This window comes from Triplophysa dalaica, chromosome 6, assembly GCF_015846415.1.
Source record: "Triplophysa dalaica isolate WHDGS20190420 chromosome 6, ASM1584641v1, whole genome shotgun sequence".
Lineage (NCBI taxonomy): Eukaryota > Metazoa > Chordata > Actinopteri > Cypriniformes > Nemacheilidae > Triplophysa > Triplophysa dalaica.
Window position 1 is genome coordinate 23231335 of NC_079547.1, and position 22439 is coordinate 23253773.

The 22439-nt window shown below is 36.6% G+C and overlaps 4 protein-coding genes across 5 annotated transcripts; 2 read left to right on the top strand and 2 right to left on the bottom strand.

Annotated features, from left to right (window-relative positions):
- Window positions 1-1928: 1928 nt before the first annotated feature.
- Window positions 1929-2754, bottom strand: tshba (thyroid stimulating hormone subunit beta a). Its single transcript, XM_056750772.1, has 2 exons — window positions 2484-2754; window positions 1929-2222 (listed from the first exon to the last, which is right to left on the bottom strand). The coding sequence occupies exons 1-2, from the start codon at window positions 2640-2642 to the stop codon at window positions 1929-1931; spliced, it is 453 nt and encodes a 150-aa protein (XP_056606750.1). The 5' UTR covers window positions 2643-2754.
- Window positions 2755-5315: 2561 nt separating this feature from the next.
- slc5a8l (solute carrier family 5 member 8, like) lies at window positions 5316-13044 on the top strand. The gene is made up of 15 exons (XM_056750389.1): window positions 5316-6388; window positions 6900-6965; window positions 7144-7195; window positions 7832-7899; window positions 7998-8152; window positions 8789-8929; window positions 9013-9142; window positions 9917-10005; window positions 10144-10256; window positions 10343-10410; window positions 11341-11427; window positions 11851-12041; window positions 12196-12305; window positions 12381-12466; window positions 12708-13044. Exons 1-15 carry the CDS (start codon window positions 6035-6037, stop codon window positions 12828-12830), a joined length of 1833 nt encoding a protein of 610 aa, XP_056606367.1. The 5' UTR covers window positions 5316-6034; the 3' UTR covers window positions 12831-13044.
- Window positions 13045-13242: 198 nt separating this feature from the next.
- Window positions 13243-15100, top strand: si:ch211-105j21.9 (sialomucin core protein 24-like). Its single transcript, XM_056750390.1, has 4 exons — window positions 13243-13367; window positions 13888-14455; window positions 14536-14691; window positions 14846-15100. Exons 2-4 carry the CDS (start codon window positions 13912-13914, stop codon window positions 15085-15087), a joined length of 942 nt encoding a protein of 313 aa, XP_056606368.1. The 5' UTR covers window positions 13243-13367; window positions 13888-13911; the 3' UTR covers window positions 15088-15100.
- Window positions 15101-15112: 12 nt separating this feature from the next.
- Window positions 15113-22145, bottom strand: sycp1 (synaptonemal complex protein 1). Of its 2 annotated transcripts, none has more exons than XM_056750388.1 (32): window positions 21867-22145; window positions 21468-21594; window positions 21289-21358; window positions 21147-21190; window positions 20852-21013; window positions 20694-20761; window positions 20531-20604; window positions 20381-20439; window positions 20245-20311; window positions 20064-20137; window positions 19820-19928; window positions 19645-19739; window positions 19366-19550; window positions 19136-19203; window positions 18992-19053; window positions 18804-18911; window positions 18630-18722; window positions 18380-18483; window positions 17993-18110; window positions 17825-17895; window positions 17659-17740; window positions 17524-17586; window positions 17380-17442; window positions 17123-17239; window positions 16934-17044; window positions 16763-16855; window positions 16461-16580; window positions 16187-16327; window positions 16038-16112; window positions 15851-15958; window positions 15668-15751; window positions 15113-15584 (listed from the first exon to the last, which is right to left on the bottom strand). In XM_056750388.1, exons 2-32 carry the CDS (start codon window positions 21591-21593, stop codon window positions 15444-15446), a joined length of 2955 nt encoding a protein of 984 aa, XP_056606366.1. In that variant the 5' UTR covers window position 21594; window positions 21867-22145; the 3' UTR covers window positions 15113-15443. The 2 variants fall into 2 exon arrangements, with proteins under 2 accessions (XP_056606366.1, XP_056606365.1); XM_056750387.1 differs by having other exon boundaries at window positions 21289-21370; window positions 21867-22144.
- Between the last annotated feature and the right edge of the window lie 294 nt (window positions 22146-22439).

A 22439-nucleotide genomic window follows, 5' to 3' on the forward strand; every position in this document is an offset into this window, starting at 1 on the left:
TATATGTAATGTAGGAAATGTACAAAATATCTTAATCAAACATGATCTATACTTAATATCCTTATGATTTTTGCCATAAAAGAAAAAACGATAATTTTGACCCATACAATGTATTTTTGTCTTTCACTAAAAAATGTTCCTGTGCTACTTAAGACTGGTTTGTGGTCCAGGGTCACATATGTGCATCCTGAAGCAGAACGCCATTGTTCCCTATGGCATCGGATGGAACAGCCTGGCAGAGAAGCATGCCATCGACCCGTATGCATGAGTAACCCATTACAAGAAAATAATTAAGGATAATAATTGCACATCTTAATACATTAAGTAGATCTGAATATTATTTGCATAACTTTTCATTTGCTGTGTGTTGAGTAATAAGGACCGCCTACCGTGAGTCACATCCAATTATTAACATCAATGACATCATCACATTCTAATCCAAAGTGATGAACTCTCCACTAAAGACAATCCCTGTTATTTTTATACGCTTTATAATAGTTTTATAGAAAGAATAAGGGATGGGAAAGGGAAAGTACGTTTACATGACACTGGGAGGCAGAATAGGACATTGTGATGTCCAAATTTAGTTTTTGTCCTGCAATGAACTCCAGTCATGTGACCACTTACAGTGACCTCTTCTGACGGCAAGCCTCTTTACACATCTTTTCCCGCTTTCATAATTGCTTGACTGCCGGGAAAGGAGGTCATACTAACAGCTGGTCACAATTACATATAAAACATGATGATATGGTCTATAAAACTGTTGTGAAAAATTCATTGAATGGACTTTGGTTAGAATAAACGCACACTAGGTTAACTTTATACAAGTCTCACTTACTGAGCTTGCAATATAAATAACCCACAGCTGCTTGACTCTCTAAATATGCATTATCTATCACTGAGCTCTCTTTTACCCAGCGGACATTCACACTACAGTGAAAGCCACTTTTAAGATAATTAAATATGACGAACGTAATGTGGTTTAGTAGAGGGGTTTGTGCAAAGAAGGTAAATGGGCCTTATCATACTGATGTCAAAACCCATGTGAGGTCTCTCTTAATGTTTTTAAAGATTTTTTATTTTTAAAGCAGGCAAGCACCGCTTTCCGAATTGTCACATCATAACCCCTCACATGCACGTCTGAAAGAAGTCTGATAAAGATCTAAAAAAACATTATCTTGTAAAAGCAGTTTAACATCCGATCCAAATCATTAACATCTTAAAGACTAAATGTCAAATGTCTATATGGCATGAGGAAAGTAAAGATAGGCAAACGTTCCAAAAAAAACATCTTTTAGATGTAAATGCAGACATCAAATAGACGTATTCAAGATGTATGTGTGCTATCAGTCACATTAAAATAAAAATTCTCTTGTGTATTATTGCTTCTTGTTATTGATTCACATTTCTGAAAAACATGTTTCCAAAACATCAAAAAATGCATGTTTACATTATCTTAGATAGAAACGCACTGAAATTCTGCATTTCAAGTTTTGTCACACCCAGAACACTGGGACTACCCAAAGGCATTACCTTCAGAAATATAATGATTGACTAGAGTGGAATTCATGCAAAAGAGGTGAAGCTATAATTTACCTTCTGGCAGTATTTTAACTATCCCAGCACCATATTTTTCACGGTTAAACTTTTTGGCATGATCACCGTGCTGTAAAAGAACTCCCAGACTATTAATCTCTCTGGCGTGATGTGAGTTTGAGGGAAGGATTGTTTGATTGTTCAGAGGCAACTTTTAACAGGATTTTTTGACAAACACCAATGAAACAAAAAAACGTTAAAGATGCAGACTGTGCACCATCTGAACATGATGGGAAACTCAAAAGAAAAGGTGAACTCAATGCATTATATAACAAACAACAGTTCACCTTGATAAATAATGGCATATACTTTTATTTATCAGATCATTGAAGTCACTCGTACTGTTCCCAGAACGGCTGTATGAAGTTGTTCTCCTCCGGGTCGGGATATAGATGACGGATAGGTTTGGAACATCTCATCCCGGAATGACCGGTTTTGTGTGCACATTCATCACTGTGTGTGTTACAGGTACTGCAGTGACAGCTCAGAGCCACCGGGTACGTGAAGTGAGGATCTTTATGCGGAGGGCAGCCGGGCAGGACGGCGGCTCGATACTCGACTTCTTCATAAGTACAACCCCTCTGGACCAAGAAACGGGAACCCAGCAACTCTTTTACATTACTGTCCTAAAGGAGGAATCGAATTTAGCAACTCATTTCAGGATCATTTGAACCCACGTTTGCACAACATTATGAGTGTTCTTAGTTAATGAACACACATCCCACTTCAAAGAATGATTCATCCGTCATGTTGTTCGAAACCTGCATGACATACTTTCTTGGAAAGTATTTCAAGTAGGAATAAAGTCTTAAAGATTTGGAATGAGTGTGAGCACAGAACATTCCTTATAAAATTATAATACTTTTTTTTTAAAGATGTCCCCTTACTCTGGAAAAACAGAAGCCCATGCAGATGGTGGTGTTGACAGCTACACAAAAGTTACACTCAGGCCTCTCGACGTAAAGGGTGTATTCTGTGGGGGCACACATGGGCATGGCCAACTTCATCAAAAGACCCAGCATACCCATCACGTACACAGCGGACATTATTGCTGTCAATATGCAGAATATCTGTCAAAAAAAGAAGAAAAATACAGTTTTTGAGAATATAACAGTAAAGAAACCATGAGAAGTTGGGCAAAGACGTGCAAAGAAAGATCTTAAAGTAAGTATATTTTTGTGTTCTATCACAGAGATAGGAAACTTACCTTGAGGATCTGGTGTCCGTGCAAAGATTCAGCTCTTCTTATACAGACAGTGAATCTGATCTCCCACTATCTCTCATCTCCACAGCGCAGCATCCATAAATCTGCTGCCCATTAAGCAAATCATCCTTTCTGCTAAAAGCACTGAATTCATATTCACATTGCAAATCTCAATCTGAGATTTCGCTTCACAGAGCATTATCAACTTTGTTCAAAATTTTACTCCCAAAATGTCTTGCGAAAGAGACAAGTCATATAGTAAGTGCATCTTTCAACAGGGGGTGCAAGAACTGTTTGATTCCAAAATGTGCATTGTTTGTTGTTTATGTATTTGCCCACAATATAAATTAAACATCAGCAGCATGGTACAGATTCATATTTATATTACAAAATGCTAGCTCAAAAATGAGTGAATATTGATTGATTGATTGGTTGGTTACACTTAATACAAATAAACGTGCGAAAAAGGTGCTTCACGGCGATGCTAGAAGAACCCTTTTTGGTTTCCACTAAGATCCATTCAGTCCAGGTTCTTTGAAATACCATCCCTTTCTTACCTTTTTCTAATCTGATAAATCTTTTTTCGCCACAAAGAACCTGAAACAGAAAGGTTCATCAGATGTTAAAGGTTCTTTATGGAACCATTTAGACAAAAGAGTTCTTCTATGGCATCTTGCAGCACCATTATTTTTACGAGTCTAGATGGTAATGTTGATGGGGTTGCTTTATGTAGTCCAAGATGAGCCAGAATTGTGTGATTTCTGATGCTTGTCATAGGCCGACTATTTAAGGGTTAGAGATCTTCAAGAGTAGAGAAGTAGTACAGTATAAGCATATACTGTGTGTCAAAATTTTAATTGATTTATGACCCCCCGTCATGTTCCGTCGACCAGTCACTCAAATGGTTCTTTTATGGCTTGTCAATTTTTTATGAAATTTATGTTTGATGACTGTTGGGCATCCTCTGCCCCCCTTCCTACAGTGGGCTACCCACGCACCACCCCTCACATCCTCACAAAAAACTGTGTTTTCATGGTGTGAAAGACGGTTGTGTTTGTAAATTAAAGTAAATGTTTATGTGATTTATTCTTCTAAGCGTGAGTTGGTGTGTTAAAACTTTTATCAGAGCAACATGAAATGTTTAACAATGTTTGGACGCACTCATCCATGAAAGAACATGTCACGGCATGATATTAAATCAAATGGTACATAGTTGGCACAATGATAAAAATGCTGACCCAAACACTTCTCTAATTTAAAGTCACAACCGTCAGGTTTCACACTGTGATGTGAGGCAGATTTAGCTGTATGTATCTGTATGTTAACTTTTCCTTTTGCGTAAAATGCATTATGTAATGCAATTTAAATAACTTTTAGGTTTGTTCTGGAAATATTTTAGCAGCATACACAAATTTTTTGATATAAGTATGTTATAGATACGATTCTGCCAGGTCTTGTAGAAATGTGATAATTAAATGTTTCAGTTCCGAAAGTTAAAATCTTTGACTTTTGATCTTTGACTTGGCAAACCTGTGCACAAACAGCAAAATTGTTCAGGTCTCTTCTGAAAAAAAGTTTACAGTATTAGATTTGCTAGACGAAAAAACAACTATTACAGTTCAATAATAAAGTATAGGCATGAAAAAGGTCTCAATTATGAAATTTTCAACTGTAAAAAACATACTTTTACTGAATTTTATATTTTATTTTATACTTTTACAGATTTTCCATGTATGATGAAAAAAAATTATTTTTGAAATACGGTCAAAAACCTGTAAAATCACAGAAAAAAACATAATCACTTTATTACATATCTTTATATACAGTAATTTGGGGAAAAATATTTTACAGTATATTTCTGTCGCTCCAGCAGACAGAAAGTTTCCTTTTTTACAGATTGTTTTTAGAGTGTAGAGATCTCTTTAGTCCGTTTAGGTTTGTTCATTAGATCAATGTTGCCGCTGTCTGACTATCTGCTATTGTGTAAACGCTTTGAACACATACTAATATCAAATCACACCCATATATCAAGTTGCATTTGTACATAAGACGCAGGATGTGTAATAAAACACCATGGAAACCAATGGGCTTTAATGATCAATCCTGCATGCTAAATATCATCTAATCTTAAAGATACAAACTCGTTCTGATCATTTATCGCACTCTCATTGAGTGAATTTCGATTTGGATCCTTGTCAAATGTGCAAAGTTCACAAGCTGGAAAATGGAAAGCTTAATGTGTGCCCAAACAGTTTTACATGCATTTTATTCCCAGCTAAGTGATACGCATCTTCAGCACTTGAATAGTAACAACACTCTATAAAAAATTGTTTTGCAGATTGGATTAACACTTACATCACCACGACCAGATGTTCTGACAGTGTCACACATTAACTTTTTTCCGCTCATTTAGTGAAGTTGTTTTGCACAAAAATAAATATTTCAACACTACAAATACAGTACCACGAGGGTGATGTTACAATGCGCCATGCACTGTCTAGCAGTTTTTCTCAGCTATCCTTAGTTTGCCCATAGTTTCATAAATCTATAGAAACGTGCTTTCATGCTGTTAATAAGTGCTTTGCCTTATCACTTTCGATGTTTTTGTCAAGCTGTAACTGATTTGAAAAGCGCTCACTGTTTCTGATTGACCCGGAAGCGTCAGTAGATACTGATACAACTGGGAATGGACGGAAAAATGTATTTCTGAAAGAAATGTCTTATTTCGGGTAAATCTCAGTACCAGGAACTGAAGGGTTTGACATGACCCGCTCTGGGTGAGCAAGTGATGAAATGCATCATTTTCAGGACGTCTGCTAATCTTGATAAAAACGCCTGATTGTCTTGTTGTTGATGTAACAATGTGGGGGTATATCTACGTTTATGGATTATGCAATCTCCAAGCAATTAGAGCTTTTGGAGTTCATTAAGCAACTGTGACTTAAGGTTTTCTGCACGGCTTAACTCATGAGTTGGAATAAAAAAGTCGACTACCTTTTACAATGTAACTGGTATATCTTCTGGCCTTGAGGGATCATTAACTCAAGACGTTTTTGTGGTGAGTGCAAGATTACGGTACTCAACTCCTTATCAGTTATTGGCAAGGCGAGGAGCTACTGCTATAGGTCCTGTCCTCCTGTTGGCAAACGGTTGAGGGATTTCCAGTAAAAGTATCACATGTGATACCGTATTTAATTTAAAGCCTTTGAGCATTGTTACACTACTTTTGAAATCATGGCTGGCGGTGGAGGTCCTGTTAAAACGTTCTCCGTCTGGGACTATGTGGTTTTTGCCGGCTTGATTCTGTTCGCGGCCGGCATTGGGTTGTTCCAAGCCATCCGTGGACGAAAGGACACTAGCAGTAGTGAATTTCTATTGGGAGGCCGTCAGATGACAGCCGTACCTGTGGCTTTGTCCCTCACAGCTAGTTTTATGTCAGGCATCACTGTCATCGGAACGCCCGCCGAGGCTTATCTGTACGGGACACCGTTCTGGCTCTTTGTCTTCTCTTATGCGATCATGTCCATTATCAGCGCTGAACTTTTTGTGCCTCTGTTTTACCGCCTGAACATCACCAGCACTTATGAGGTAAGAGGACGACCCCGTCACAGGGTTTGAATGAGGATAAGAGAAATTGGTACAGAAGGGGAACACCCGGAAATTCTGGCGGGTCCATCATTGATTTGCTCTCAGACGTTCCTATATGTGGCTGTGCTTGATGAAGAATCATTAGATGGAAGTAAAACGAGAACATGATGGTGTGTGAAATAAAAAGAAATGAAGTGTTGGTAGAGGATTGATTTATTGGCCCGACATGGTACAACATAGTAGTGTGTGTTATCCAAAGTGCATAAGTTATTCTGGGTCACACTCCTGATGAAAGAGAAGCATGAAATGAAAAATGACAGATGTTAAAAATAACATATCAATGGCCCACATTTCAAAAACAGCCAAATTAAAAGGAGGAAAATATCAGCACACAAGTATTCTACAACAGCAATGATGTTCATCTGAGAAAATAGTCAACGCGATTGTGACATTATGGAAAATGTCTGTTGTTTTGTTTATTAATCATTCATTTTGGTTACTTGTTTTGTAGTACTTGGAAATGCGTTACAACAAACTCATTCGAATCATTGGAACAAGCATGTATATTGCTCAAACGGTAAGTTTGCCTTTACCTTCTTACATGACTATGCATAACTAAACACACATCATAGGCGGGACTGCATCAGTCTATGTTACTTTGGAAAAATTATTTCCATTGGGTTCGTGTTTTATCCATGTAATAAGTAAAAAAGATTGTTTTCCAATCGTCTAATGGCTGATGTTATCTCTCATAGGCTTTATACACAGGCATGGTCATCTATGCGCCTGCACTCGCCCTGAATCAGAGTGAGTAGAAAACTGATTTACATTTATTGACGTTACATAAGAAAGAAAGAAAAACGTAAAATACAATATGATTATTATGCTTCTTATGACTATGCTCTACTGTCCACCGCGGGGAAAAAATATATTTACAGTATGACTACATACGGTATAAATTAACCTAATAAAATATAAAAATAAAAACTCATAGCATATAAAAATCTTATCAACCTTTCTGATGATTAGAAAGAAGAACAAAAAAACATTTTTATATGTAGTTCTATCTTTACCTAATTCCATGAATTCATAATATTATAATAATAGTAAAAGTCTTCTCACAAAAAAGGGTTTATTATAAATTTAAATGGAAAGTTCAACCAAATTTTCAAATTATGTCAAATTATGTCATTCAAAACCTGAACATGACATGAAGATGAGTGTTGAAAGAATGTATATTTTGGGTTGAACTATCCCCACGCAGGTACATGCAAATGTCAACAAACCTGTTTGAAGCTTGGCCAAGGCTTCTTCAGTTCATTGTCCGAAAACCCACAATGTAAACCAAAATCTAGAAAAAGAATATGTGAATACTGACAAAAGGCATGATTGATATTTTCTTGATAAATATGACCCATAAATAAAGAAGCTTGTGTGTTACAGTCACTGGTCTAGATCTGTGGGGAGTACTAGTGGCGACAGGCATTGTCTGCATCATCTACTGCACACTTGTGAGTTACATCTTTCATCTTATTTGCAATTTCACATCTAGAGGATTTTGTGTGTTCTCTGACTTTTCTGGTTTATTTCAACCTGCTCTTTTTAACAGGGAGGGCTGAAGGCAGTGATATGGACGGATGTGTTCCAGATGATCATTATGTTGGCCGGGTTTGTGGCAGTTATTGCACGCGGGGCGACTCTACAGGGGGGACTTGGAAGGGTCTGGAACGATAGTTACCATGGTGGACGTTTGGAAACGTTCAGGTATATTCTTAACAGGTTTAAAAGACTGGATCATGTACTTACAGTTTATGCTGAATAGTGGATCCAGATGTTATTTCGGTGCATTATCTCTCTTTATGAGCTGTCTTGAGTAGATAATTTTCAATACCTAAGTTATGCAATCATCTATTGTTCATATCATGTTTATACAACATAGAACTCCCTTTCATTCACACAAGAGGAGATGTTTGTAGACAGATAGATAGATAACCTACACAGTAAAACTTTGCTGTAATTTAGCAGCTAGTTTGCCAGTAACTTACTGTAGTAAACGTACAATTTTGTTTTAAGCATGAAATTACCTAATTTATATATTTTTCTTTTCAAAACCTATAAACATTTCTTGGGTCACTTATGTATCAAAATTTTAGAACTTTAAATATTTTTTCGGAAAACAAGAGAAACATACTTAGTAAGAATGTCATTTTATGCCGTGTTGCTGCTAATGCCAGTCTCTTCTTGGTCATTTTGAATCACAAAAGTCAAAGTGTTTTTAATTTTGCTTTAAGTAAATGAAAACAGTAATAAGAGGATAGTATTTAGAAGTAATTTTACCTACAGTAAGTTACTGGCAAACCTACTGCAATGTTTTAAAGTACCGCTCACTTGTTCCTGCAGTTTTGATCCTGATCCTTTGAGGCGTCACTCTTTTTGGACGATCGTGGTCGGCGGCAGTCTGATGTGGACATCGATGTACTCCATCAACCAATCACAAGTGCAACGCTACATTTCCTGTCGGACAATGACTCAGGCGAAGCTGTGAGTATACAGTATGTTCAAAACACACGTGTTCCATCAGATAATCGGTTTGAAAACTGTGGCGTCAATATTTCATCACACAGAGCACTGTACCTGAACATGGTGGGGTTATGGGTCACAGTGAGTCTGGCTATGCTTTCCGGTCTCACAATGTACTCCATCTATAAGGACTGCGATCCATTCAGTAATAAAGACGTGGGAGCCACAGATCAGGTGATACATGCACAAAGAGGAAAATGTTATTGCTCATAGGCTGCTCGTTCATTGCTAGGGTTGGGAATCGAAAATCAATTCCAATTCGAAAGTTTAGGAATCGGATGGCATGGGAATCGGGTACTTGAAATGAAAATGTCAAGTTCTCTTATCAATTCCTGTGTGCAGATTTTCAGATTGGGTATGTGATAACTTGTGATGGACGATATCTCAATCAAAGCCCTTATTAAAATGAACAACATTTTTACGATGGTAGTTATAGTTTAACTTTGCAGTAAAGCAAAGGAACCACAAATTTGACTAGTTTCATGGTTACTAATGTTTAATCATGATGTAGGTAAACTATGGTAATACAAATTTCATAAATATATATGTTTTTGCAAACCAGTCAATGTCCATACATGTTTATATCTAAATGTTTTACTGTGGAATTGAAATTGGGAATCGATAAGAATCGACATCAGATTCAGAATCGATAAAATTCTAACAATACCCAACCCTTAGTGCAAATTTGATGAGAAATGTTCATGTTCAGATCTTCAATATTATTGCCCTTAAAATGCAGACGTGGCAAATCTTGTGACATATTGTTGAGATTTCTTCTGAAACTTCTGAGATGCAGGAGACTTGAACAGAAATGTCCGTCGGCTCTCCATTTAATCTCACTGATGTCTAGGAGACCTACATGAAATATTAAAAAGATCTCATATGAGTTTTCGTGCGTATGGGTGACCTTTACATCCAATGAAATTAACCAAATAACACATTTAACAGTTACTTCCGTATCTGGTGATGGACATACTTGGAGATTTCCCAGGACTGCCTGGCTTGTTTGTGGCTGCGGCCTACAGTGGAACATTAAGGTAAATGACAACCAAATCTCATACTTTAAAACCTCAGACACATTCATCACAGGAGATTCATAGGTTCAGCATGCACAACGTACAGTTTGTTAAGATCAGATCACACACATCAGTGTTACTTGTGTGTGGTTTCGACAGCACAGTGTCGTCCAGTATCAACGCTCTAGTGGCAGTCACAATGGAGGACTTTTTGAAACCTTCATTTCCCTTGCTGACAGAGAGACACCAGTCCTGGATCAACATGGGCATGAGTGAGTTTCAGTGTAACAACTACACTGTCAGCATGGAGGAGATGCCGGGTTGATGTGTTTGCTGATGCTTAGTATGTCATTTCTAGGCGTATTCTATGGAGCTGTATGCATCGGGATGGCCGGTGTGGCGTCCTTGATGGGCAATATACTGCAGGTTAATGCATGTTTTAATTTTGTTCTGTTTGTTATCGTGCATTGTTTGTTCCTCTTATTCACGTTGGTTTGTTTACTTACATTTTTATACTCGTTGTAATTGATTGTTTCTTATCCACATTTATGCCCTTCTAACCTGTCTTTAAAAAAGTAAATAATATTCATTATTAAAGTATAATAAAGCAGTTGGTATAGTATATATTTTACTATAGTGCTCTGTAGTGTTGACTAGAGTACATTAATAAACTGCATACTAGTGTATAAAGGAATAGTTCACCTTTCAAATTCTGTCATTATTTACACCGCCCTTTTCATTTCAAGGACTTGATTTCTTTCTTCTGCAGAACACAACAAAAGGCAGAAAGAGAAAACCATTACTCCACCATTGGCTTGCATCGGTTTTGTGTCTATAAAATAGAAGTCAATGGGGACCAACGGTTTTTGGTTACCAACATTTATCCACATATTTTCTTTTGTGTTTTGCATAAGAAAGAAATTCGCACAGGTTTAAATGATGCCACAATTTTCATTTTGAAGGCGAACTTTGCCTTTAAGTAGGCCTTCTTTTTCAACTTGTTTCAAAAGTGTAAAACGCTATTGTATCTAGAGAGTTTACTATAGTAAATACTATTGCACGCCACAATATGTTTCATGTGGGAAGTAGATTTGTTAAATTGTGAAATGTACCAGAGGACAATGAAGATATTGAACATTCCACAAAGCAAACTCTTTTATAACAGTCAGTCAGTTATATTACAATAACAATATATCCTTAAAAATCAATACATTTCACCATATCTTAAAAATACTACAAATGCCTGAGGACCTTAGTGGGACTATCCAGCACTGGATTTCAAATTGTGTCACCATCACCACCTGCTGTTGAAACACTGTAATTGCATGTCACAAGTATGTTGTACTTTTGTTACAGGCAGCACTGTCCATATTTGGAATGATCAGCGGCCCTCTGTTCGGTCTGTATGTGCTAGGCATGTTCTTCCGCTGTGTCAACTCCACTGTAAGAACTTTATCTTATCTTTAATCCTTTACAAAAAACTAGTTTTAAAGATTTCCAATGAAGTGCATTAAAACACATGATTTTGAGTTGTTTTCCATTACAAAAGTTTCTTCAAGTGTACTATTAAAGTATACTTTATGTACTTCCTAAACATAGTTGTAAACAAGTCGTGTACTTACATGAAAAGCAGCCTATACTTAAAATACAATGTATTAACTAAAAAGAGGACAACATAGTAGCAAGTATTGAAGTAGTTCAAGTAGTAGAAGCCTACTTACTACATAAAGCGTGCTTAAAAAGATACTCTTTTAATGCTTTTTTTGTCTTATTTTAAATAGTTGTAAGTGATATTGAGGCCTTTAGTGGCCCTAGAAACACTGCTCCAAAGGTTCACCTAAATTTGTAAAATCTCTATTTCTTCAGGGAGGTTTAGTTGGTTTGATTTCCGGACTGATTTTAACATTATGGGTGGGAATTGGAGCTCAGCTGTATCCTCCATTACTTGAGAAGACATTTCGCCTTCCTCTGAGTGTGGACGGCTGCATCGCTCCTGAGATGAACCACACCACCACTATGATACCATTTAGTACAGTCCTACAAAGCACAACTCCAATGTTGGTGATCTCATATTCGTTTGTCTTAGTCTAAGTTTATACAAACAAGTTTCACTTTTCATTCCTTTATGTTAGTGCCATGTATGATCATATACTTAATAGTGTTAATACAAACGCTGACATCAAATCATTAAACTCTCATGATGTCTTTCAGGCCAAGACCAGCTTTGGCAGACAGCTGGTATTCTCTTTCCTATCTGTACTTCTGCCCCGTAGGCATAATTGTGACCATGATCACAGGACTGTTCGTCAGTGCAGTCTCAGGTAAAGACGACTGGCTCTGATGTTTTTGTTAGTGAGTAAAGAGATGGATAATAAACGGAGACTGTTTTTCTTTAGGTGGCTGTAAACAGAAGAAAGATCGGCCGGAGCTGTTTATCACAAAGTCTGATCTCCTTTGCTTCCGTTTCAGTGGAAAAACAGAGGTGAGATCGTTGGTTTCCAGTGTGATAAACATTTATAGAAAGAGAAGATCCCTGATGTCAAGTCCTGACTACAAAATGAACCGCTGTGTTTTAAATCTGACATATGACGTATCGGATCATTCTAAATGATACTGTTTATTTGAAAATAATGATTTGTTGTTTTCGCTCAAAAGTTTCTTTAAAGCAACTGGTTTGTGAGATTGAAAAAAATTACTTATAACTGCATTTATATTCTTTTCAGATGTCCAAGCCAGACCTCAATGAGAAAGAGGCTAAACATGTCCAGGGGCTGGACAGTCCAGTTTTCTGCGACAATGAAATTGCATTGAAGGAGAAAGACTCAGAGAAGATCACAAGGTTTTAGAAGAAATGCGAAAGATGTTGTAAATAGTAAACGAAAAATGTATTTATGTGTGTTAAGATAAATGGACGGACATGATGAGGACCTTTCAAAACCTGCATTTTACTGTATGACATATTTTCATAAACTATAATAAAGCCAGTGATTTACATGATTAAAAATGTTAAGTAATAAAATGTTTCATATTGCATTTTGTATTAAATGAAATCAAATTTGATGTATGATGAAGTGTCACTGAGTAGTCAAAACAACACACAGAGACAGAGAGTGAAAGAGAGATAAACAATAAAAACACACAAGAATGAATTACACGCAAGGGTTAAACATGCTGCACCTGCCTCCACAACACCCTGCCGGTAAAGGAAGTGAGTCATTTACAGACCCGCCCTCTCTACCTGTTTGCCTGACGTAGAGCCTACTATTGAGCTCGGCTTACTTTAGGGAGTGGAAAAAGTCTCTAGCCTACAGCAGGTGGGAGGGGTAATAACTGCTGCGGGCCACTTCCTGGTTTCATCTGACACGGCTTGTTTCAGCTCACAGGTAAGTTCAAACCAGCTCTTATTTTAATGTCTTAATGTTAGCTTTTTCATACAAACTAACACTAAACAAACCAACAGAAAGGGGAGAGAGAGAATGAGAATGACATATTGTGACAGTGGGAAACAAGGTGGTTTTCTTTCTAATGAAATGGGATGCCCACGACTGTTTGTTTAGACTATGCAAAAACCATGTGGCTCTTTGTCTTTGGTTTCATGACAGCGCCATTTTAGACAATCATCATGAAGTTCACAATCTTCTATGTAAATTTCTGTGTGTGTTATTTTAAGGACATTTACTATTATTTCTAAGGATCGGTATTTGAATTGTGAGTTGTGTAATTGATGAAAGTAAGAGCACAGGCCAAATGGAAACTTCTCAGTAACAGCATAGCAGGAAACCACATCGATGCCACAAACGCACCAACACGCTAAATTAGGTCACGCTCTATTTCAAAGTGCACATTTCTTGCCTTTTCCCTCCATCTAAAGTGGTGTATGTCTGTGTATGGATTTTTTTAAAGGACACGAAAGCCTGTGCAACGGATATGGGTGTGTTAACTCTTCAGCTTTTGGTATGTGGCCAACTGTTATTGTATTCGTTGGCTGCGGAAAACAAAACAGACCAAATTATCCAGTCGACATCAATGACGACCAACACGTCACAGATCACACCTCCTGGAACTGCTGAATCTCTGAATACAACCGGAAACTATACTGAAAACAATGTCTCAACGCCATCAAGTCATTTAATAAACGGTTCTTCGACAACCTCAGCTACCCCGATGACTCCTACTCGACCCCAGAACACGACTTCTGACCCCAAACAAACAAATGTAACAGTCTCCGGATCAACAGTGAAGCCAAACGAGACAACAACACAGATTTACAACACGACCAAAACAAGCACCTCATCACCGACAACAACAGTCAATGTTAGTACAACAGCAATCACATCTCGAAACAACACCCCTTACAGCAGTACCACTGTATTAACTACATTAACCACACCGCTAGTAACAAAACCAACAGAGAAAACTTCAACCACTGTTACTCAAAACAACTCAACTGCTATCAATAAATCTTCAGTTGGTAGGTTTGACCATTTCCTGTTATGAGAAGTATAACATTACAGAGGGATTGTGTTAACCCCTGTCTCTGTTTCTACACAGGTCTGAGTAGTTCAGAGAAATCTCTGACTGTTTTATTCAGTGCTCTGCTTGGTTTAATTGTCCTGATAGTTCTGGTGTACTTTATGCACAAGTACAGAAAACGCAATCAGACCAGGGTCCAATATACTCATCGGCGTCTTCAAAGCGACGATACAGGTTAGGAAAACCATGTGCTGGCACCGTCCATCTACAGAACGCTTATGATTAATAAATGTGACCCAGTCTGTAAAATCATGGCTAAAGTTAATTATTATTATTCTTGATTACAGTATTACACAAAGCATTACAGAGACTGTCATTTTGTTTACAGGAGAGCAGTATGCTGGGGCAGATGACACGCTGGTCATTTCAGGAGGACTTTACGATGGCCCTCAGATTTACAACCCCACCATGACAGTACAAAATGAAGAAGAATTTCAGGCCGACGCATCTGGATTTGGCTACGCATCTTCTCAGTTCCGCTTGGAGTTTCTGAAAGAAGAGCAGCAAAGAGACCCTGACCGTGATGCCTCCACCTTTCACTCATTTAATGCAAATGATCAAGAGCCTTAAAACATCAATGCAGCAACAGGCCAAGTTTTATTTTTATTACATTTATTTTTAAAACATACTGAAAACATTAATTTTACTTGAAACTTTCATAGTATATGAAAAATTGAATTTTAGGCTATTCAATTAATTTTTAATGAAGTTAAATATCAATGAAATAAGCTTATAGACTAATGAAGTTAGCTTCATTAGTCAAACAGTCACAGAAGAACAAAACCAATCAGAACATAAATAAAATATCAAAATTAGCAACATTCAGCTACAATGAAATTGAATTAAGTGAATGAATACAATGAAGTGTACTGAGAACTAGAATTATTTTAAAGAAAAAGAATGATATTTTTTGCTGCAAAACATCTTCAAGCAAATATCTTCTCGCTTATTTTTTTCTTTTTCTTATCTGAACTGCTAATGCTAGTCCATCCGGCATCTCGCATTCTCTTTATGGCTGCCAATTTCAGAGCGGTTCCTGGAGACTTGCACGCAACAGAACTCTGCACCTGCGCAGCATGACAACAACATTACATTCGAGAACTTGATGGCATAAAATTCGGACTAAATTCTGTCGAATTGGAATGTTCACCTTTTTGAACATGCCCGAACCCCCTGCTACTGGGTCTTTTGGCTGCATCGGTTTCTTTGTTTTAAGAGGTCTTGGGGAGAAACTCTGGACATCAGATAAAAAGATGGTAAAAAAAGAAACCACAAATCTATGCATTTACTTGAATTCACTGGAAATACAATGTAAAACTATGTAAATATTTACCAGTATATCGTTGCTCTCTGAGCTGTCTGACTTAGGGTCCAGTTTCAAGATATTTGTTTTCCAAGACCCTGTTATCTCAGTTCTGGGTGGTGTGCGGATTCTGAATGACTAGAAAAGAAAATGAATGTGTTATTGTAAACGCTCAAGGTAAATGAAGGTTATTGCAAACAGTTTCAGTTCCCCATACCTTTATTTGAGGTGTTGTTCCATATTTTGTGCTCAAGCTCCAAAATGAACTTTTGGGGACTTCGTTGACAGTTCCCTTACATCAAAAGCCCAAACTGTTAGATGCTAGATATAAATAATATGAATGTTGAAAATGTGTTAAAAACCTACAACAGGACTGGGGGATGCACGTCTTGATGGGGGATCATTTTCTTTCTCATTTAAAAGAGAATAAATCGCCTTTGTAGAGGTGGATGCTTTTGGAGTTTTAGATATCCTTTTTCTTTCTTTCTTTAGTTTGGTTTCAAAGATCTAAAACACAAATTACATAGGCTTGTAAACTTGTGTTTCTTAATTAATAACAAGAAAAACACGAAAGGTAAATACTTTGTCTGCTAAACAAATAATTGTAATTGTCTCTTGAATGATATATTACTCAGTATACCGGTTGAGGTGTATCTTTTACTGGAGATGGGGTCTTCATCCTCACATTCTTTTCTTTGACCATTTTGAGTTGTTCTCTCAGTTCATTTATTTCCACTTGTAAATGGGACAGCTCAAACTCCTGAATGTATTGGTTATTTAGTTATTTAGAATGCTTATTTTTATATAAAGCAATTCCGTGTAGATACAAACTGGTATTGAATGTCTCAGGGAAATAACAATCACATGCCAAAGTGGTTAGCATGAATTCATACTTTGTACAATATATCTGATGCACTTCAAACAAAAAGGTGAAATAATTACCAGTAATGCTTTACTTGCGTTGACTTCAGCTTCTCTCATCCGCTTGTCACTCAGCTCTGCATCTTTTTCTTCTATCATTTTGTCATACTCATGCTGTCAAGTGAAAATAAAACATTTAAGCTACTGAAATAATACCTAGTTCAAAAACGTAATATAAACAATGAAAACCACCTTATGTCTCTCCATCAAGGCAACCATGTCTGATATCCTCTGCTGACATTTGGTTTCTGTGTCTTCTTTACTCCTCGTTGCCTCAATAGCTGTTTGCTTCAGTTTCCCCACCTTTGGAAAACAAACCATCGATAAAAACCACAAGCTTAAATAACTAAGCCAGCTATTGTATTAAACAATATAAATCACCTCCACGTTGAGTTGTGCCTCAAATGTTGATTTCTCTTTAAGGTCAGAACATATTTTCTGAAGCTCCTCCTTGTGAAGTTTCTTTGCATTATCTGACTCATCCCTCAAAGTACTTATCTATGAGAAATGCGATTATATGTACAATACGTAAGCATTTTTGGCTAATACTGAAATATGAGACAACATTATGTGATTTGAATATTTTTTTGGAATAAATCAAAATGAACACAAATCAATGGTCACAAATGATCACCTACATCTTTAAGGCATTCCTCAAAAGCTTTTGCTTTGGTATCTAGTTTTGTTTTTAGGTTTGTTAGCTAAAAAAAGAAGAAAAATGTTAAAACGTGTTAGGTTTAGACCACAAAGCAGTATATATACAGCATAACATATTACATTACCTTTGCCTCCAGTGATTTGATTTGTTTGTCTTTCATCTGAAGTTCTTTCTTTGAGTTTTTGCCCTGTTAAAGATGAATAATATATTATGCTGCTATACATCAAGAAAGTTTTAAAATGTCGTAATGTAAACGCACACTCTCTTTCAACATCTCCTGAGCGTTCTTGCTCTCTTCATCCTGTCCGGCAATTTTCGTTGATAAAATATCCACCTCCACTCTGGGATGTGAAATATTCCATGTCAAACAACATTAAACCATATATTATAACATACTGGAAGATAACGGTTTTCTTAAGTCTTACTGAAGCTGTTGTTTCTCCCTCTCAAGTCTCTCAATTTCCATTTTATCCCTATCTTCATTTGCTTTGTTTTCCTGTAAAGAGAAAACATGAGATACAGGATCTGAAAGAAAAGTCACATTTATCATATGAACAAATATTGCATTTAAAAGCTTGATTCCATTTACAAACCATGAGCTGAGACTTAAGCACTTTGTTCTCTACAACACCACTATCAACTTGTTCTTGTATAAAGTCCTTCTGCATCTGGAGGTCATTAAACTTCGACTTCAGCTCTTTATATTTATTCCTACAGGGGAAAAATATGTATTTATCGTGAAGTTTTGAACAAATTCCATAATACAACAGCAGGAAGAAAACAATTCTACTCATGGAAATCCACTGTCCATCTAATCAGGATCTTCAGGATTCTTTGAAAAATAGCAGACAGGTATGTTTGGGTTGAACATGAAATCTGCGGGAGAGTAGATCTCCTGGAGCAGGATTGGCATCCCTGTTTCACAAGGATTCTACTATATTTATACAAAACAAGACCAAAGCAAACTGTAATTTGCTTACCTTTGCAGCTCTTTATCAATCACCAATCTTTCAATTTCTGTTGATGATTCACAACCACTCTCCAAAGCTCTTGACAAACGCTCCTCTATCTCTTTTAACTTGGTCTAAATGAAAGATTATCCAGGTACTTCTTCATATTGTCATTTTATTCGATAACATTTGAAATTCAATATACATTTTAAAAAAATCACTTTATTACAGACACAATATACATAGACCCATATGCAAAAACACAGAAGACTTTTCTAACCTCTTTCAAAACAACTTCTTCCTGCAACTCTTCAAACTCATGTCTAGCCTTGGTTAGGGCCTCCTCCAAGTATTCGTCTTTCTCCACTGCTTCCTGAGAAGGGTGATTTCAAGATTTATTATCACACACAGAATACAGATTTCTAATCTCATTTTTTTTCTACCTAGTCCCTACCTTCAATTGACATGCTTTCTGTTCAAGTGTTGCAATAAGCTGAAGCGTTTGAATCTCACTTGTCTGTAATTTCTCCTTTACAGAGTTGAGTAAGTCTGACTTCTCATCCTGTGACAAAAACAACGTAAACTTGTTTAAATCCATTATACACAGAGAATGCTATTGGCTGAACAGAAGAAAACACATACCAGTCCGTCTTTAAGCATCTGTATTTGCTTGCCATAGCTGTCTTTCTGCTCTTTGATTTTTTCTGCATGACACCACAACCAATGATTTTAGAATAATCCAAGCAGTACAGTTGTCATTCATTAAATTGTACAGTTATAACATACGTAATTCTGAGGTTTCATCGCTGAGCTCATTCAGTACTGAGGTTAGCTTTGCCTCAAGGTCTTGGGTCCTGTAAAAACAAAGTAAACATTTAATTGAATAATAATGGATAAAATAAGGAATTATTGGATAAATAGTGTCCTTAACTAGGCAATAAATACAAGCTTGATGTCCTTACAAGACCTTTGCAGTATTATAATTAGTGCTTGTGCTGATACAATATTTGACATACCTCTGTGTTTCAGTTGTAAGTGAGGATTGCAAAGACTTCACAGTCAATCGCATTTCTGCAAGTTGGTGTGACTGTTGATCTTTGATGTTGTTTAGCTCCTCTAGTTCAGCATCTTTCTTTTGAAGGATCTTTACATGGTTCTCCTTGCTTTGCTCCAGTTCATTAGTTAATGCTCTCTGCTTTTCCTTTGAAAAGTGATAGAATACATAAAACAGGCTTAATGTGTCAAGTAAACTCACAGAGTCGGTGTGTAAGAAAATGTATAAAACAAAGACAAACTTCAATCTCCCATTTGAACTGCTCTGTCGCTTTGAGTTTTTCCTCAAGCATCTCTCGGTCCTGTGTTAAATTGTTAAGCAATTCCTGATGTTGCCCTGAAAAGCACAAAATAAGCAAACCTTAATAAGTAAATGGACAAATTAAGGACTTGTGCAAATCATTTTTGCATACGTACTTGCAGATTCCTTAAGTAGGTTACAGTTTTGCTGTGTTTCTAGGACTTTAAGTGAAACGTCTTTAAGATTGCTTTCTTTTACACAGACTTTCTCTTGAAGCATGGCAACCTCAAAAAATTCAAGCAAGAAAAGAGGGACAAGAGTTAAAACAGGGACACAAACAGGCAAAGTATTGACACGGTTATCAAACAGACAATTATTTAAGTAAATGCTGCCCTCTACAGGCAGAGCAATGGTACTTACCTCCTTTTCCTTTACAAGACAATCACTCTCAAACTTTATTTTAAGACCCTCCATCTTCGTGAGGCATTCTCTTACTGCAGGACATATGGTACAATACCAATAAAATAAACAAAACAGTATCGCTGTGTAATATACAGCACATGCTTATAATAATTAGAGAAATAAATAAAAAGATCTGCACATTTCAACATGTCCTGCTGATCTGCCTCTGCTTGCTTCCTAAGACTTTCAAAAGCTGCCCCCATCCTCTGCAAAGAAACAAACAAGTGCCGTCTAATATTCTTTACATTTAAGGTACTAAAAAGCACTACAGTTACCTTTATAGTCTCACTGTTCTGTATGAATAGATCATGAGTTTCTTCCCGTTCAGCCTCAACTAATAAAACACAATACAAAATGTATCAATAACCAGTGTGTATGTATTATGCTATATAACATGTATATTTATATTATGCTTTCACACTTACACACACTCATTTTCTCAACAGATCTTTCAAATGTGTCCTTCAGTATGTTACACAAATTCCTTGTCGCATTACTTCTGCAAGTCATAAGCAAAAAAATGACTCACAATAATACGTCATACCAAATATATCATTTTGCGAGAAATGTCACCCACGGCGTACATACTTATTCCTAAGGTCTTCATTCTCATTAAGCTGATCCTCTAATTTCATGCTCAGACTTTCGTTTGCAAACTGAAACATAATGAAGACATAACCGAGAACTTCTAATGTGTTTATGTGTGGAGTGGGATGTATGAAATAAACTTTTTATTACCAAATTACCTGAAGTTCTTGAATAGCTTTCCGCTGCGTCTCAATAGTCTTTCTGTTCTCCTGAAGCCTCCTGTCTTTTTGCGACGTCTCAGAATCAATTCTCACCTTCCACATTTTAATTTTCTCAGCTTCATCAAGCAATCTGGAGAATAGCTGGCTGGATCTTAACGTCTATTACATACAAAATTAATCTTATCAATGTAATGCAATGTTAAGTATAATGTAAATATGTTACCAAGACCTTGGACCCATTGCATACAAACAAATAAACTCATCACAAAATATATAAGCATAACCGGCTGACCTCTTCTTTTTCCATTGGTATGACCGTAGCCTTCTTTGTACCTTCTAGAGGAAAAGTGTAGGATTATTGGACATATTGCTTTCAATCTTTTAATTATATTTATCACAGGACACGTTTTTTTAACTTGACAGATATATAATACCAGTTCTTGTTGTTTTTGTTGGAAGCACCATTTTGGATGGGAATGGAAGGCTTTTCTCCATATCTGAAGACTGGTTAAAACCCTACAAAGGTTATCATGTAATTGTACATTTGAGTGAGCATAAAACTAAACATTTTAGTACAATGTTGGATAATTACATAAGTCAGAAGTTTACCGACCTGTACTGGTTGAGAGAAAACACAGTTTTCTTCATTCAAGCCTGTTTCATTGGGCTTTAAAGCAGATACTTGATTTACGTGAGCTCTTGGGGGAACCAACAGTTTGAAGTTGAATGCCTTTTGCATGCTGTGAATAACGAGATATAATGTTACTACTTTGAAAATGCTCGATGAAAAGACATTTGACTTTAGCTATAATGTATTTCTTTCTCTTTCGGCAGTATTAGCTAGCTGAGAAACATGCTAATATAACGTCGGTAACTTAGTTTTAAATAAACGGAGGTTATATATTCTCAACAAATATTCAGTTTTTACCCATTCTTCCTCTTTCAAAGATAACGTTTGGTCAAATAAACTTAATTTTACTACATTATAGATACATGTGAGGAATTGTTTTACCTTTAATCAAATAACCGGTGAATATTTGTCGACAACTGTACTATTTAAACGATCGATTGACTAACGGTTTCCAACTGACATCTCGCGAGACGCGTTTTTAAATGATGAGCGCGATTCTTCGATCCCAGTTATGCTCCGTTCAAGACACGTCGGAGATTAGATATTTCCCACCAAGAACGCAGAAGTAACGTCTAAGTAACATTAAAAATATTTAGTAACATTAAAACATCAATGTTCATAATGACTTTTAGTAGCATTTACACATTGCAAGCATCTGTTAACAATGAAGAAGCGCCGTTTCATAAATTATTTCCGGGTTGAAGTGGGAACAATCGAATTTCCGAGAGCACGTGAATGCAGCATTAGCACGAGATTTTGAGGTAAGAAGAATATGAATAAACATTTTATGAAATCGTCAGGAAATATTGTTTACATTTTTGTTGAGGATAATTTGTAATAACTTTATAAACACACCAGAGCAGGCTTCAAGTCATGGCAACATAGCCTATAGTGTTTTATTTAAATAATGTGAGCAAAATATTTTATAGATTTCACTCGTTTTTAAAATACTAT

What these genes read in the sequence shown, in the direction of transcription:
- tshba (XM_056750772.1), bottom strand. Translation starts at nt 2,642, where the DNA reads ATGTCCGCTGTGTACGTGATGGGTATGCTGGGTCTTTTGATGAAGTTG. An exon ending in TGGGCTTCTGTTTTTCCAGA is followed by an intron (nt 2,223 to 2,483) that starts GTAAGGGGACAT and finishes TTCCTCCTTTAG; the next exon opens with GACAGTAATGTAAAAGAGTT.
- si:ch211-105j21.9 (XM_056750390.1), top strand. Translation starts at nt 13,912, where the DNA reads ATGGGTGTGTTAACTCTTCAGCTTTTGGTATGTGGCCAACTGTTATTG. An exon ending in TATCAATAAATCTTCAGTTG is followed by an intron (nt 14,456 to 14,535) that starts GTAGGTTTGACC and finishes GTTTCTACACAG; the next exon opens with GTCTGAGTAGTTCAGAGAAA. An exon ending in TCTTCAAAGCGACGATACAG is followed by an intron (nt 14,692 to 14,845) that starts GTTAGGAAAACC and finishes TTTTGTTTACAG; the next exon opens with GAGAGCAGTATGCTGGGGCA.
- slc5a8l (XM_056750389.1), top strand. Translation starts at nt 6,035, where the DNA reads ATGGCTGGCGGTGGAGGTCCTGTTAAAACGTTCTCCGTCTGGGACTAT. An exon ending in ACAATGACTCAGGCGAAGCT is followed by an intron (nt 8,930 to 9,012) that starts GTGAGTATACAG and finishes TTCATCACACAG; the next exon opens with AGCACTGTACCTGAACATGG. An exon ending in ACGTGGGAGCCACAGATCAG is followed by an intron (nt 9,143 to 9,916) that starts GTGATACATGCA and finishes CACATTTAACAG; the next exon opens with TTACTTCCGTATCTGGTGAT.
- sycp1 (XM_056750387.1), bottom strand. Translation starts at nt 21,593, where the DNA reads ATGCAAAAGGCATTCAACTTCAAACTGTTGGTTCCCCCAAGAGCTCAC. An exon ending in AGAACAGTGAGACTATAAAG is followed by an intron (nt 20,312 to 20,380) that starts GTAACTGTAGTG and finishes GTTTCTTTGCAG; the next exon opens with AGGATGGGGGCAGCTTTTGA. An exon ending in ATTGATAAAGAGCTGCAAAG is followed by an intron (nt 18,111 to 18,379) that starts GTAAGCAAATTA and finishes TTTCCCCTGTAG; the next exon opens with GAATAAATATAAAGAGCTGA.